The 12,945-nt window shown below is 40.6% G+C and overlaps 1 protein-coding gene across 1 annotated transcript; it reads right to left on the bottom strand.

Moving 5' to 3' along the window:
• Window positions 1–625: 625 nt before the first annotated feature.
• On the bottom strand, window positions 626–12,689 carry HHLA2 (HHLA2 member of B7 family). Its single transcript, XM_066240802.1, is given in 10 exon segments — window positions 626–849; window positions 3,568–3,887; window positions 7,966–8,013; window positions 8,224–8,300; window positions 8,302–8,343; window positions 8,346–8,398; window positions 8,401–8,437; window positions 9,800–9,822; window positions 9,825–10,124; window positions 12,641–12,689. Coding segments are annotated over 10 exon segments (1,173 nt in total).
• Between the last annotated feature and the right edge of the window lie 256 nt (window positions 12,690–12,945).

Raw genomic sequence — 12,945 nt, 5'->3', positions numbered from 1 at the left:
ATTTTACTGCCAGATTTAATTTTGTAAAATCTCTTTTAGTAAATACAAACTTAACTAACATGTAATGCCCAATTTCTTTACTCAATCTTCTATTGTTTATTGAAATAGTAGAAAAACTGAAATTAATGGCAGTATGCTGCACTGAGTGTGCTTATATATCGTATGGTGTGTCTCAGACCATTACACTCAGAATAAATATAGTTAGATGGAAATGTAAGAGGATTTAAAAATATTTCTGATGGCCCTGGCTGGTTGGCTCAGTGGTAGAGCGTCAGCCTGGCGTGCAGGAGTCCCAGGTTCGATTCCCAGCCAGGGCACACAGGAGGAGCGCCCATCTGCTTCTCCACCCCTCCCCCTCTCCTTCCTCTCTGTCTCTCTCTTCCCCTCCTGCAGCCGAGGCTCCATTGGAGCAAAGTTTGCCAGGCGCTGGGGATGGCTCTATGGCCTCTGCCTCAGGCGCTAGAATGGTTGCAACAGAGCAACGCCCCAGATGAGCAGAGCATCCACCCTTGGTGGGCATGCCGGGTGGATCCCGGTCGGGCGCATGCGGGAGCCTGTCTGATTGCCTCCCTGTTTCCAGCTTCAGAAAAATACAAAAATACAAAAAGAAAAATTCTGATAAATTTTACAAATGACTTTCCAGAAAGTGCAGATCTGTTCCCATGTAGATGTGCAGCTGTATGTCATATCTCAGCCTGAATACCCGGGGACAGAACCCAAGTCTCCCTGAGATACTGCCTTTGATAGGATGGATGCATCTTCTTGATTTGAGGACTTTAAGTACCACCAACAGCACCCAGATCACTGAAGGTAGAATGATTATCCAGAGGGCTGTTTTCTGACTTGGCTCTAAATAAAACAAGGAATCTATAAGCTGAAAGAAAAATTTACCAAAAAATAAAAGAAAATGTGTGTGTAGATGGGTAGAGTATGCTTACAATTTTTAAAACTAGTTATTTCTGCCTCATGGGTGGCAGGCAAATTTCATATTCATGAAAACACTTTTCTTAGTGAGAAGATGAGCCCTGTCTGGACCAGAGACTTTTTTATGAGCATAAATAATACCTCCCAGTCTCACCGTCCCTATGTGGGGAACTTGTAAAACCTGTAATTTTCATGAATTTGGGGCTTAGGTGAGAGTTGGGAGAGAAAAAGAGTCTGAAAACCTGAGAGGCATTGAGTCTATTATACATTTAAGTTTCTATTGTTTTATATTGTGATAAAAGAATTAATATAGCATGACCTGTTGTGGCGCAGTGGATAAAGCGTCAACCTGGAAACACTGAGGTTGCCGGTTCAAACCCCTGGCTTGCCTGGTCAAGGCACATATGGGAGTTGATGCTTCCTGCTCCTCCCCCTTCTCTCTCTCTCTCTCTCTCTCTCTCTCTCTATCTTCCCCCCTCCTCTCTAAAATGAATAAAAAAAAAGAATTAATATAACTTTTACAAAGGAATAACTATGACTACAAAATAGCCTCAGCCCAGTGTTCTACTGAGGCTATAAGGAGGGTGCAGTTCCCCCTTGGCTGGGAGAAGCCAGGTTCCTGGAAAAATAGTGATGAGGAGTACAGAGGCGATGAGCAGACCCAAATAGGAGCCACCGTCTTCAGTGAGAGGTGACTGTGACCACAGGGATAATTGATACTGCTCGGAGCCTCACAGGAATAACTGGAGAAGCCTGAGCTTTCCCCATCCTGGTTGTTGATACTAGAATTGTAATTAGTATTAAAGGAAGTGGGACCCCCACAAGTCAGAAACTTAGAGACCTAATATTACCAAAGTCAGAACCTGATAATTAGAGCCCAAAGCCGAAATCAGGAAAAAAATGTTAATGGCTATTTAAAAAAAAACCAAAAAACGAACAGCTCAGTAGAATAGATGTTGTTTTTTATGAACATACTCTCATTTAATGTTTTACAATAAAAAATATTGAACTCTCCACATATTTGTGTCATTCTGAAATTTTATAGCCATGTAAAGAAGAAACAATTAAGTAGAAATGTTTTGAATTTCCAGTGTTTCATATGCATATTTTTCCTCCTGATGATATCCTGCAAGGTACAGCTTCTTCACACTTTATCTGTGACCTTCAGTTTCCCATCTGTAAAGAGGTTTGCCCAAGGTCACATAGTAATTCAACAGCAGAATTTAGCAAGAATTATTTAATTCCATTTAATTCAGTGCAACCTTTATCTAGCAGATCTAAGCCCTAAGAATAGTAAGCACTCCTCTCGAGGCTTCCTTTCCAAATGTTACAACATATTCTGGACAAGGCAGCAACTAGGAAATTGCAATTCAGAGTAGAACACCAAGTTTCCTCAGAAGAGCGATGTCTAAAATACCAGGACTATTTGCCTTGTTCTCTTCCCTGCGGAGGTAGCTCCAGCTCCAGACCTCTTCCTGAGGGGCATGGGTGGGGAGAGTTTGAGCAGACCCTCCTCCAGTCTCAACTGGCCAGGGTTTGCTTGGGATTGAGAGGTTCCGAAAAGCTTATTTTCTTTATCAGAGATGTATTGTTCCTGAGGCTTCGCTTGGCGTTAACGGGAAATGAGACCTCTGGTTAGAAAAATGGGCTGCATGTGGTCTGCAGACGATTTCTTATTATTTTTCTACACTTCAAAATGAAGCTAACAGGCAACATTTTAAAAAACAGGATGCAAGCTTAACTGTATTTTACAGAAAACGAACACTCCTATTTTAGAGAAAAGTAGGAGCTCCAAGTGCATCCTAGTTTTCAATATTCTCCAAGTGGCAGCTCTACAAAGGAAGTGTTATCACTGAGTGTGTAGAAACATCTATGTATTTGAAGACCACTGACCCTAAGGCCAACGCTCTCTTCTTATCTCCAAATCTCATTACATAGAATCACCAACCCTCCAAATGTTATTCCTACTGATTTTCACAACTAGAAGATGACAGAAAAATTTCTAAACCATATTTTACTGATTCAAATGTCTTTAAAAAAAGAATAAAAAGAGAGGCACCATGGCCTTCCATGATGTCTCTCATGATGATAGTGTAAGGGTGAGAAGATCAGCCATCCCCCCTAGAAAGTCAACTTAATGAGTACACATTCCATTATGAATAGCTATCAATAGAGGTAGGAAATAAGCTGAATCAGGCATTATACTCAGTGTTTCAAATGTTCTTTGGTGACTCTGTCTACCAGGTTCACAGGCTCTGTTTCTCAGCATTTAGCAGAGCCCCCAATTCTAACTTCCTACCATGCCCACAGCCTCAACTCTCCAAATCCTAGACCCTAAGGCACATATTAGCCAGTGGGAAACAGGAATTGAAGATGCTCAGCCTACAGTCACAAAACACATGTTCCCTCTGAATTTCTGAAGCCCTGAAACTCTAAACAGGAAATCTTAAGGGAGAATTTTTTTTCAATGCAGGACTTCTGCGTGGTTGTCTACCATCTTGATCAGAAGTATCCCTGTAGATAACAATTTCAGAAATATTAATCAAAAGTATTCCTTAAATGCCAACGTGATTTTCCTCTTTGTCATTCACAGTCTCTACTGCTATGGTCTCTAAACCCATTGTCCAACCCTACTTATAATACCCACATGCAGTGTTTGGAAGGTGAGTTAAGTATATTTGCTTGAAGAAATATTGCACATATATTCTCCACTGTTTGAATGACTAAGATCCCTCAAAATCAAAAAGATGTCACTCTGATTTATTAGCTCTTTGTTCCATGAAAGTTGGGGTTCATCGATAATTTTATTTTGTGAGGAGCTCAGAAAGTAAGCCAGGATGGAAGAAGTTCCACTTTTTACCCTGGACCAAGTGACTACAATGTTTTGATTCAGTAGAAAAAAATAGTTTGCAAGTTTACATGAGAGTAAAACATTTTCACTTTGCATTTTACAAAGGCCATCTAACAACAGTATAGAAAAAAAAATCAATGAGTATAAATTTTTCAAATGAATTCTTCTTCTTCTTCTTCTTCTTCTTCTTCTTCTTCTTATTATTATTATTATTATTATTATTAACTGAGAGGTGGGGAGACAGACAGATTCCTGCATGCATCCTGACCAGGATCCACCCAGCAAGCCCACTAGGGGGCGATGCTCTGCCCACCTGGGTCGCTGCTCCATTGCTCAGCAATGAGCTATTTTAGTGCCTGAGGCAAGGCCATCAAGTAATCCTTAGCGCCCTGGGCTAACTTGCTCAAACCATTCAAGCCATGGCTGCAGGAAGGGAGAGAGAGAGAGAGGGATGGAGAAAGGGAGGGGGTGGAGAAGCAGATTATCACTTCTCTTGTGTGACCTGATCAGGAATTGAACCTGGGACTTCCATAAGCTGAACTGACATTCTACCACTGAGCCAACCAGCCAGGGCCTCAAATGAATTTTTTAAGTACTCTTAAAACACATTTAGAAATATTGAAAATACCTTTTTGAAAAGCAATTAGACACCTGACCAGGCAGTTCACAGTGGTTAGAGCATCAGCCTGGGATGCTGAGGACCCAGGTGTAAAACCTCAAGGTCACCGGCTTGAATGTGAATTCACCTGGCTTAAGCGTGGGGTCACTGGTTTGAGCGTGGGATCATAGCTATGACCCCATCGATGCTGGCTTGAAGCCCAAGGTCACTGGCTTAAACAAGGGGTCACTAGCTGAACTGGAGCTCCCGGTCAGGGTGTATATAAAAAAGCAATCAACAAATAACTAAGGTATCGCAATGAAAAACTGATGGTTCTCATCGCTCTCCCTTCCTGTCCATCTGTCCCTGTTTGTCCCCCTCTCGCTAAAAAAAAAAAAAAAAAAAAAAGGAAAAAAAAGCGATTAGATATATGTGCTATGTAGTTTCTTAAAAGAAAAGTTTTACTACCATTATTTTAAAGTCTCCTTTCATGGTGAAGTTAAGGTATTCGAGGAAGCCTAAACTTGGGGCAGCTAAGGAGATAATACCCCTGGGTTTTAACTCCTACAGCCTGATAAGAGCACTCAAACATGGGCACCCAATATTAACATTACGACCAGTTAGCAACCTTTTAAACTTCACTGCCTGCTTCTGTTGACCTCTCAAACCACTGGTGTTCCCCAAGACTCCACTAGTTGTCTCTTACTTTTATGGTCTCAATCATTTCTTATTCTCTTTCTAGACAAAGTGTTTTTCCTTGTACATAAGAATTACATTTCCAAGTATGTGTAAATAATCCCCCACTGGACTGAATGTTTTTGGAGCAGGGACTGTGCTGGGTATTCTGGGCTCACCCCCTGATCCCCACCCCCTGATTTAGCTCCATCTTGTCCTTCCTGTTCCGTAGTTCTATAGGCTGACTGCTATGGACAGCCATGGATTGTTCCTTCTGACTCTAGACTCACCTAGTATTTAGCCCACCAGCAAGAGAATATGCCAAAATTCAAGTCCAGGATCTTTCTGATGCTTCCAGCGCTTCTTTGGCTCCACACTACCTCAGGACCCTGTTCAAGCTCCCCTGTTCAGCGCTTCTTTGGCTCCACACTACCTCAGGACCCTGTTCAAGCTCCCCTGTTCAGCGCTTCTTTGGCTCCACACCACCTTCAGGACCCTGTTCAAGCTCCCCTGTTCAGTGCTTCTTTGGCTCCACACCACCTTCAGGACCCTGTTCAAGCTCCCCTGTTCAGTGCCTCTTTGGCTCCACACCACCTTCAGGACCCTGTTCAAGCTCCCCTGTTCAGCGCTTCTTTGGCTCCACACCACCTTCAGGACCCTGTTCAAGCTCCCCTGTTCAGTGCCTCTTTGGCTCCACACCACCTTCAGGACCCTGTTCAAGCTCCCCTGTTCAGCGCTTCTTTGGCTCCACACCACCTTCAGGACCCTGTTCAAGCTCCCCTGTTCAGCGCTTCTTTGGCTCCACACTACCTTCAGGACCCTGTTCAAGCTCCCTGTTCAGTTCTTCTTTGGCTCCACACTACCTCAGGACCCTGTTCAAGCTCCCTGTTCAGTGCTTCTTTGGCTCCACACCACCTTCAGGACCCTGTTCAAGCTCCCTGTTCAGTGCTTCTTTGGCTCCACACTACCTTCAGGACCCTGTTCAAGCTCCCTGTTCAGTGCCTCTTTGGCTCCACACCACCTTCAGGACCCTGTTCAAGCTCCCTGTTCAGTGCTTCTTTGGCTCCACACTACCTCAAGACCCTGTTCAAGCTCCCTGTTCAGTGCTTCTTTGGCTCCACACCACCTTCAGGACCCTGTTCAAGCTCCCTGTTCAGTGCCTCTTTGGCTCCACACCACCTTCAGGACCCTGTTCAAGCTCCCCTGTTCAGTGCCTCTTTGGCTCCACACCACCTTCAGGACCCTGTTCAAGCTCCCCTGTTCAGTGCTTCTTTGGCTCCACACTACCTTCAGGACCCTGTTCAAGCTCCCTGTTCAGTTCTTCTTTGACTCCACACCACCTTCAGGACCCTGTTCAAGCTCCCCTGTTCAGTGCCTCTTTGGCTCCACACTACCTTCAGGACCCTGTTCAAGCTCCCTGTTCAGTTCTTCTTTGACTCCACACTACCTTCAGGACCCTGTTCAAGCTCCCCTGTTCAGTGCCTCTTTGGCTCCACACTACCTCAGGACCCTGTTCAAGCTCCTTTGCAAGGTGTAGAAGGCCTTTCATCTGGGTTTTGCTATCCTCTACAGCCTTATCTTTTGATAATTTAGCCTTTCTGTCAACCACTTAAACTTCCAGAAATTCAGCGATATTTACTCCTCTGTGCTTTTACACATAATTTTTTTAAACCTACGGTAGAATGCTTATGGTCTTCTAGAATTTCCTATAAGTCTTTTAAATTCTGCTCTTATGCAACTTCCTTAAACATATATTCTTAACTCTATTTATAACTAACCACAGTGAACAGAATTAATTGCTCCCTTTGTATGCACCCTTCTTAGTTGAGTTTTATTTTTATAATTTATACTAGATGCTATAGATTCAGAAATAAGAGTCCATTTTTCTAAGCTGACAGTCTGAGAATGACAGTCCTTACTTAGCATATAATAAATCCTCAAGACAAACCACATGCAGCCTAAGGCTTCAGGACACTTAATTCTGAACAAACATGAGAAAATGCAATTTCCCTAGAAAATATTTACAATTTAATATTAACATTTTTATTGTTTACCATGTTTTCATTTTTGCCTGGCTGGCAAGGAGTGGACAATGGTGACCATGCCTTTAGCACTCAAATCATGTGAAAGATATGAAACACTTACGATTTTAGTTTCTTCTCAACGAGCATTTTGAGAATATAAAACTCAGGAAAAGAGAAGGCCAGAAAACATAGCTAGCCTCCACTTTCCCTATAAAATCGAGATTCACAAAAAAAAATCTTGCTTTGCTTCTAATGAAATATAAAACAGTATTTTTCCTTGGAATTGGATAAGCAGTGTCAAAATTTTATTTTCCTTAATTTTCTTAAACACTAGGTTATATGGAGGTTGATCAGAGTTTGACTTTATTCAAATAAATGAGAGAAAGGAGTGTTAAAAACTGCTCATGCAATGATAGAAATGAAATAATACTTGTTAATTTTTGTTTAGTTGAAAGATTGGCAAGAATCAGAGGTTATGACCAGATAATAGACAAATATTCTTTCCTTCTCCTCTGATCTTTTAAAGTACAATGCAGGTAGCAAATCCTCTTTAGAGGATGAACCATAGAGAAATACAGTGCTATTTATGAATGGATTTGCTACTTTCCATTTCACAAGTGTTTTCCTTCAACTCATAAACACCTAGTAAGGTTAGAACTGCCTCCATTTTATCAATGAGGAACTAAAGCTCAGATGTAAAAAAATGATTGCTTTAGGTAATACGGCCAGTAAATATTAGACCTGGGACTCTAGTCCTTGTCGTGTAACAGCACAGATACATTTTCTTTCTTTCGTGTTCTTTTCTTCCTTGTAAATCAATCCCTGTTCCCCACCACCACCCTCTGACGTTGCACATATACACAGGAATGCCCCATGAAGCCTATCTTTCATTCTTCATTCTCCATCTCCCTGTCCATGTTCGCTTCAGCCATGGATTTTCTTGTCCTTTTTTTTTTTTTTTTTTTTAGTTTTTATTCATTGATTTGAGAGAGAAAGAGACAGAAATATCCATTTTAGTTCTACTTATTTATGCATTCATTGGTTGCTTCTTGTATGTGCCTCAAGCAGGCATCAAACCTGCAACCTTGGCGTATTGGGATGATGTGCTAACCAATTGAGCTACCCGGCCAGGGCCCAGCCAGGGATGTTCAATAGTACATTCATAAGATAAATACAATCCTGTGATAGTTACTCTACTTTTATAATAAAAAGGATCTAAAGACCCATTTTTCTTCCATATTGCTTTCAGACCCAGGTGTATTATATACCCTTGCCATGTGAGAAGTGGTTGAGGATAAACACTTGACATGCCACGTATTAAGAAGCTGTGCTCCTCTGTTCATACTTCAGTACAGGTGTGTACTGCTGTGGGGGAGAAAAAAGGGCACACAAGAAACTGACATCATTAGTTTCCTTTTAGGTCATCTGTGTAGAACATCTATTATTTTAATACCCTCAAAAATGAAAAGCTAAGATTTCTGAGCAAAATTTGGCCATTACTGAAAGGAAAAACAAAATAAAAAATGTAGAACCTTAACCCAAAAAGTACAAACATTCATGTACGTCCTCGTGCCTCCTGACCATCCAGAGTAGGACCGTACAAAAATTTTTGTTTTAAAAATGTGTAAGGCAACATTTAAAAAGGCAAATGTATGTTCTTCTTGTTTCCATAAATTGGTTATCAAACAAACACAATTTTAAGTTCATAAAACTGTAACTGGAACTAATTTTATTTTTTGAAAAAAAAAATTCACTCCTGGGGGTCAGCGAGCATGAAAAAAAACTTACTACTCAAAGGGTTAAGGTAGTGTGCAGTTATCTACAAGTGAAAAAGGGCATTCGTGAATAGATGGCAACTAGCAATCTCTACTCACTATAAAGAGTACTAGAAAAAAATCTAATGGCTCACTGAGCAACCAAAATGTGGATGTTGAAGTCTATAAACTAGAGCTCACGCAGCACTCTACTTTTCAGGTACTGGCTCAGCACTTTGATGCTGTTTATACATGACCCTTAAATTTTTGAGTCAAGGTCTGGAGCACCTAAATAGGACAGAGGGAGAAGAAGTAGTGCTGGATAAGACAATCCATTAGAAAATGCTCTTCCCCCCAATAAATAAATTGATAGGTAAATACAATTAATACATAAAAGAGATAAATACAGTTGACCTTTGGACAACACACTTGTAAACCGCATGGATTCACTTACATGAGTATAATTTTCAACTGCTCTGCATGATTCAAACACATGTTGCTCAGGGTCATCTGGCCATTGGGAATCCACGTGTGCAAAGGGTTGACTTCAGTATTAGATGTTCATGGTGGTCTGTACCTCTAATCCTTGTGCTCTCCAATGGTCAACTGTATATAGTATTAAAACTAACTTCATTCAGAAAATGGAAAAATGTAATTTAAGTCAATAATTCAATATTTTTTAAGCTATCATATTGGCATAAATTTTTATGATTGATGATACTAGGTGTCGATAAGACTAAAGGGAAATTGTGTGCTCTTATACTGGAAATGTTTGAGTATCTACCAATGGGTGAATGGGTGTATCAATTATAGCATGTCTATACTATAAGATACTATTCATTAAAAATAAGGTAGATTCATATGTATTGACTTAGAAGGAAGCACATAGCATGTCAAATTAAGAAAAAGAAACTTCAGAAAAACAGAATAGTGCCATTGTTATGTTTTATAAAACCTTATATGAACACTTAACTCCCACCTTTAATACCACTTTGTGATTTGTCTAGCTGTTGTTTCTACATAGCACAAGTAAATTTCTTCATTCAGAAGGCTAAATCTTCTGTAAGATAGGGAGGCACAATCCATCTTGAATTTCACTGTGGAAGAGGGTATCTTGTTTGTGTATCTTGTTTCACTGTGGAAGAGGGTATCTTGTTTGAGGTCTTGCGTTTTCAAACGGTCACTGTCTTTATAGAATGTGTAAAAATTGTTATCTTGATTCCTCCAGTGAATTAGGACTTTGGGCTCACTCTCAAATGAGCAAAGGAGAATTACATGTTCATCAAGTCTTCCGATGACTGCTCACTCATAGTACTAAAATGATTGAAGAAAGCTGAAAAGACTGTATACAAAATCAAGAGCAGTTATGAAGAGAGTTAGTGATGGGTGGTTTTCAAGGGTTATTTTAGGACTACCTAGAAGAACTATCTTACATCAGCAGTCTGATCATTAACAGACCACATCATGAAGAAGCCTTGCTAGTCTAATTACTAGAACCAAGCCATGAAACTCTGTGTTTGAGTTACAGAGACTTTTAATAGAATATCTGTTTGATTCATTGTAGCTATGAGAATTGTCAACAGCCTAAAGCATAGAAACACTAGCTTGCTCCCACCTTGATCAGTAGTCTCATCTCTCCTCTGATCGTGGCCTGCTATAGTTACGGGAAATTATGTGTATTATGTAATAAAAGACTCCTGTTGATTTTTATTCCCTGAACACATTTACTTTTAATACCTGCTATAACAATAACAAACTAGTTTATCCAGCTAGCTAAAGCCAGCAGGCCCTAAAAGGTTAGAAAGACTTAACTTGGTTGGGCTAGGAAATACTTGTGCATATAGAAGACAATGCTGGGTTCAGAAATCTGTTAGGAATATGTAGACCAGAGGTCCCCAAACTATGGTCCGTGGGCCGCATGCGGCCCCCTGAGGCCATTTATCCAGCCCCCGCCGCACTCTTTCATTGGTGGTCAGTGAGAGGAGCATAGTTCCCATTGAAATACTGGTCAGTTTGTTGATTTAAATTTACTTGTTCTTTATTTTAAATATTGTATTTGTTCCCATTTTGTTTTTCTACTTTAAAATAAGATATGTGCAGTGTGCATAGGGATTTGTTCATAGTTTTTTTATAGCCCGGCCCTCCAGTGGTCTGAGGGACAGTGAACTGGCCCCCTGTGTAAAAAGTTTGGGGACCCCTGGTGTAGACATTAGTTTCAAGTGAGGGAGTGCATGGGCAGGAGGAGCCCAAAATGGAAAATGAAGTGACTCATTTATTTTGGTTTTAGGACAACTCTCAGGATATTCTTTTATTTTTACTTTTTATTTATTTTTTTTACAGAGACAGAGAGAGAGAGTCAGAAAGAGGGATAGACAGGGACAGAAAGACAGGAAGGCAGAGAGATGAGAAGCATCAATCATCAGTTTTCCATTGCGACACCTTAGTTGTTCATTGATTGCTTTCTCATATGTGCCTTGACCATGGGGCCACAGCAGACCGAGTAACCCCTTGCTCGAGCCAGCGACCTTGGATCCAAGCTGGCGAGCTTTGCTCAAACCAGATGAGCTCATGCTCAAGCTGGCAACCTCGGGGTCTCGAAGCTGGGTCCTCTGCATTCCAGTCCGATGCTCTATCCACTGCACTACCACCTGATCAAGCAACTCTCAAGATATTCCATGAGTTAATCAAAACTAGTTAAGAAATATTTTTCTGAATGTAAATGCAGAAGTTCAATTCTCCACCTCAGAAGTTGATTTTAAAAACCAAATCAATTTATCCTAATTAACGTTTTTGTGAAGAAATTTTACTTAGTCATTTCATAATCATTGAAGCCAGCATCCAGGTTCTTCGACCATTTCACAACACATTTTAAACAGATTGTGTGCCCCATGTGTAAATTCTATGATAGAAGGACGGAAAAGGAGCTCATCTATGGACAACGTAGTAAATGCCTTTGGACATGGCCGAGCCCACACAAGATGGGGAAGCGGGTGCTCGTGTTGCCTTGACGCAAAGTCTCTTTCCTCTGCCTCCTCCTCTGGGGCTGTTTCCACTTTGCATGTCCTACTTCCCTTCTTCAGAGAGATTTAGTTTATTTCTGTACAAAGTGTTAGAGGGATGTGGTATTATGCTGAGAGAAAGAAATGAAACTGTGGGATAGAAAAAGAGTGGTTTCATTGACCTTCTTAATTGTTCTACTAACTACCTCTAATATTTTATCAGTTAATTAAAAATGCCTGTCATAGGACTTAGCAAAGCTGATAATGCCTTCTGTTAAGTAACGAGTAAGCACCAAGCTACAGTTAAAAAAAAAATCAATCAACCAATCAATCAAACTTGCCCTTCTTGTGATTTCATATCTGGTTGCAGACAATAGATTAGAAAGAGCTTTAATCAGAGTAGACAGGAAAAATAGGATTAAAAAATTTTTTTTTAATCTATTTATTCATTTTAGAAGGAAGAGAGAGGTGGGGGAGGAAGAAAGACAGGAAGAAGAGGGGGAGGAGCAAGAAGCCTCAACTCCCATATGTGCCTTGACCAGGCAAGCCCAGGGTTTCAAACCAGTGACCTCAGCATTTCCAGGTCGATGCTTTATCCACACCACTGCAGGCTAGGTGAGAAAATATGATTTTTAATCTTCATGCAGACTTCCATTCTGTTCCCTATTTCTCACTGGCTGATCTTCCAGAAAAGTTCACAATGCTATGGCAACAAAGGCAACAGCCATCTTGTACTGCCTGCTCGTGTTCCTGTCTAATCGTCTAATCTACTAATCACTAATTATGAGTTTATTATAAAGACACTTGAGACCTGCGTAGAGATGTTACAAGGATGAGGAAGAGAACAGTTGTCTGTGCCTTCATGTCTTACAGAGGCCATGTTAGTTATCCTATCAAAAAGGTGCAAAATATGCATTTTTAATGAATTTTAGGAGCAAATAGGAATTGGAAAAGTGTCTGACTATAGTAGATTATTTAAATAAAATATGATACATCCACACAATTTTTCTGCAGCCATTAAAGATGACATTGTAAAAGATGGTTCTATGGCATAGAAGGAAGTGCTCAATTTATAGGAGAAAAATAAGTTTACAGTGCAACTTTTAAGTAGCACAGTCCC

The sequence above is a fragment of the Saccopteryx bilineata genome, chromosome 8 (assembly GCF_036850765.1).
Source record: "Saccopteryx bilineata isolate mSacBil1 chromosome 8, mSacBil1_pri_phased_curated, whole genome shotgun sequence".
Taxonomy (NCBI): Eukaryota; Metazoa; Chordata; class Mammalia; order Chiroptera; family Emballonuridae; genus Saccopteryx; species Saccopteryx bilineata.
The sequence above is the reverse complement of the archived record's forward strand: the minus strand, read 5'-3'. Positions and strand labels throughout refer to the sequence as shown.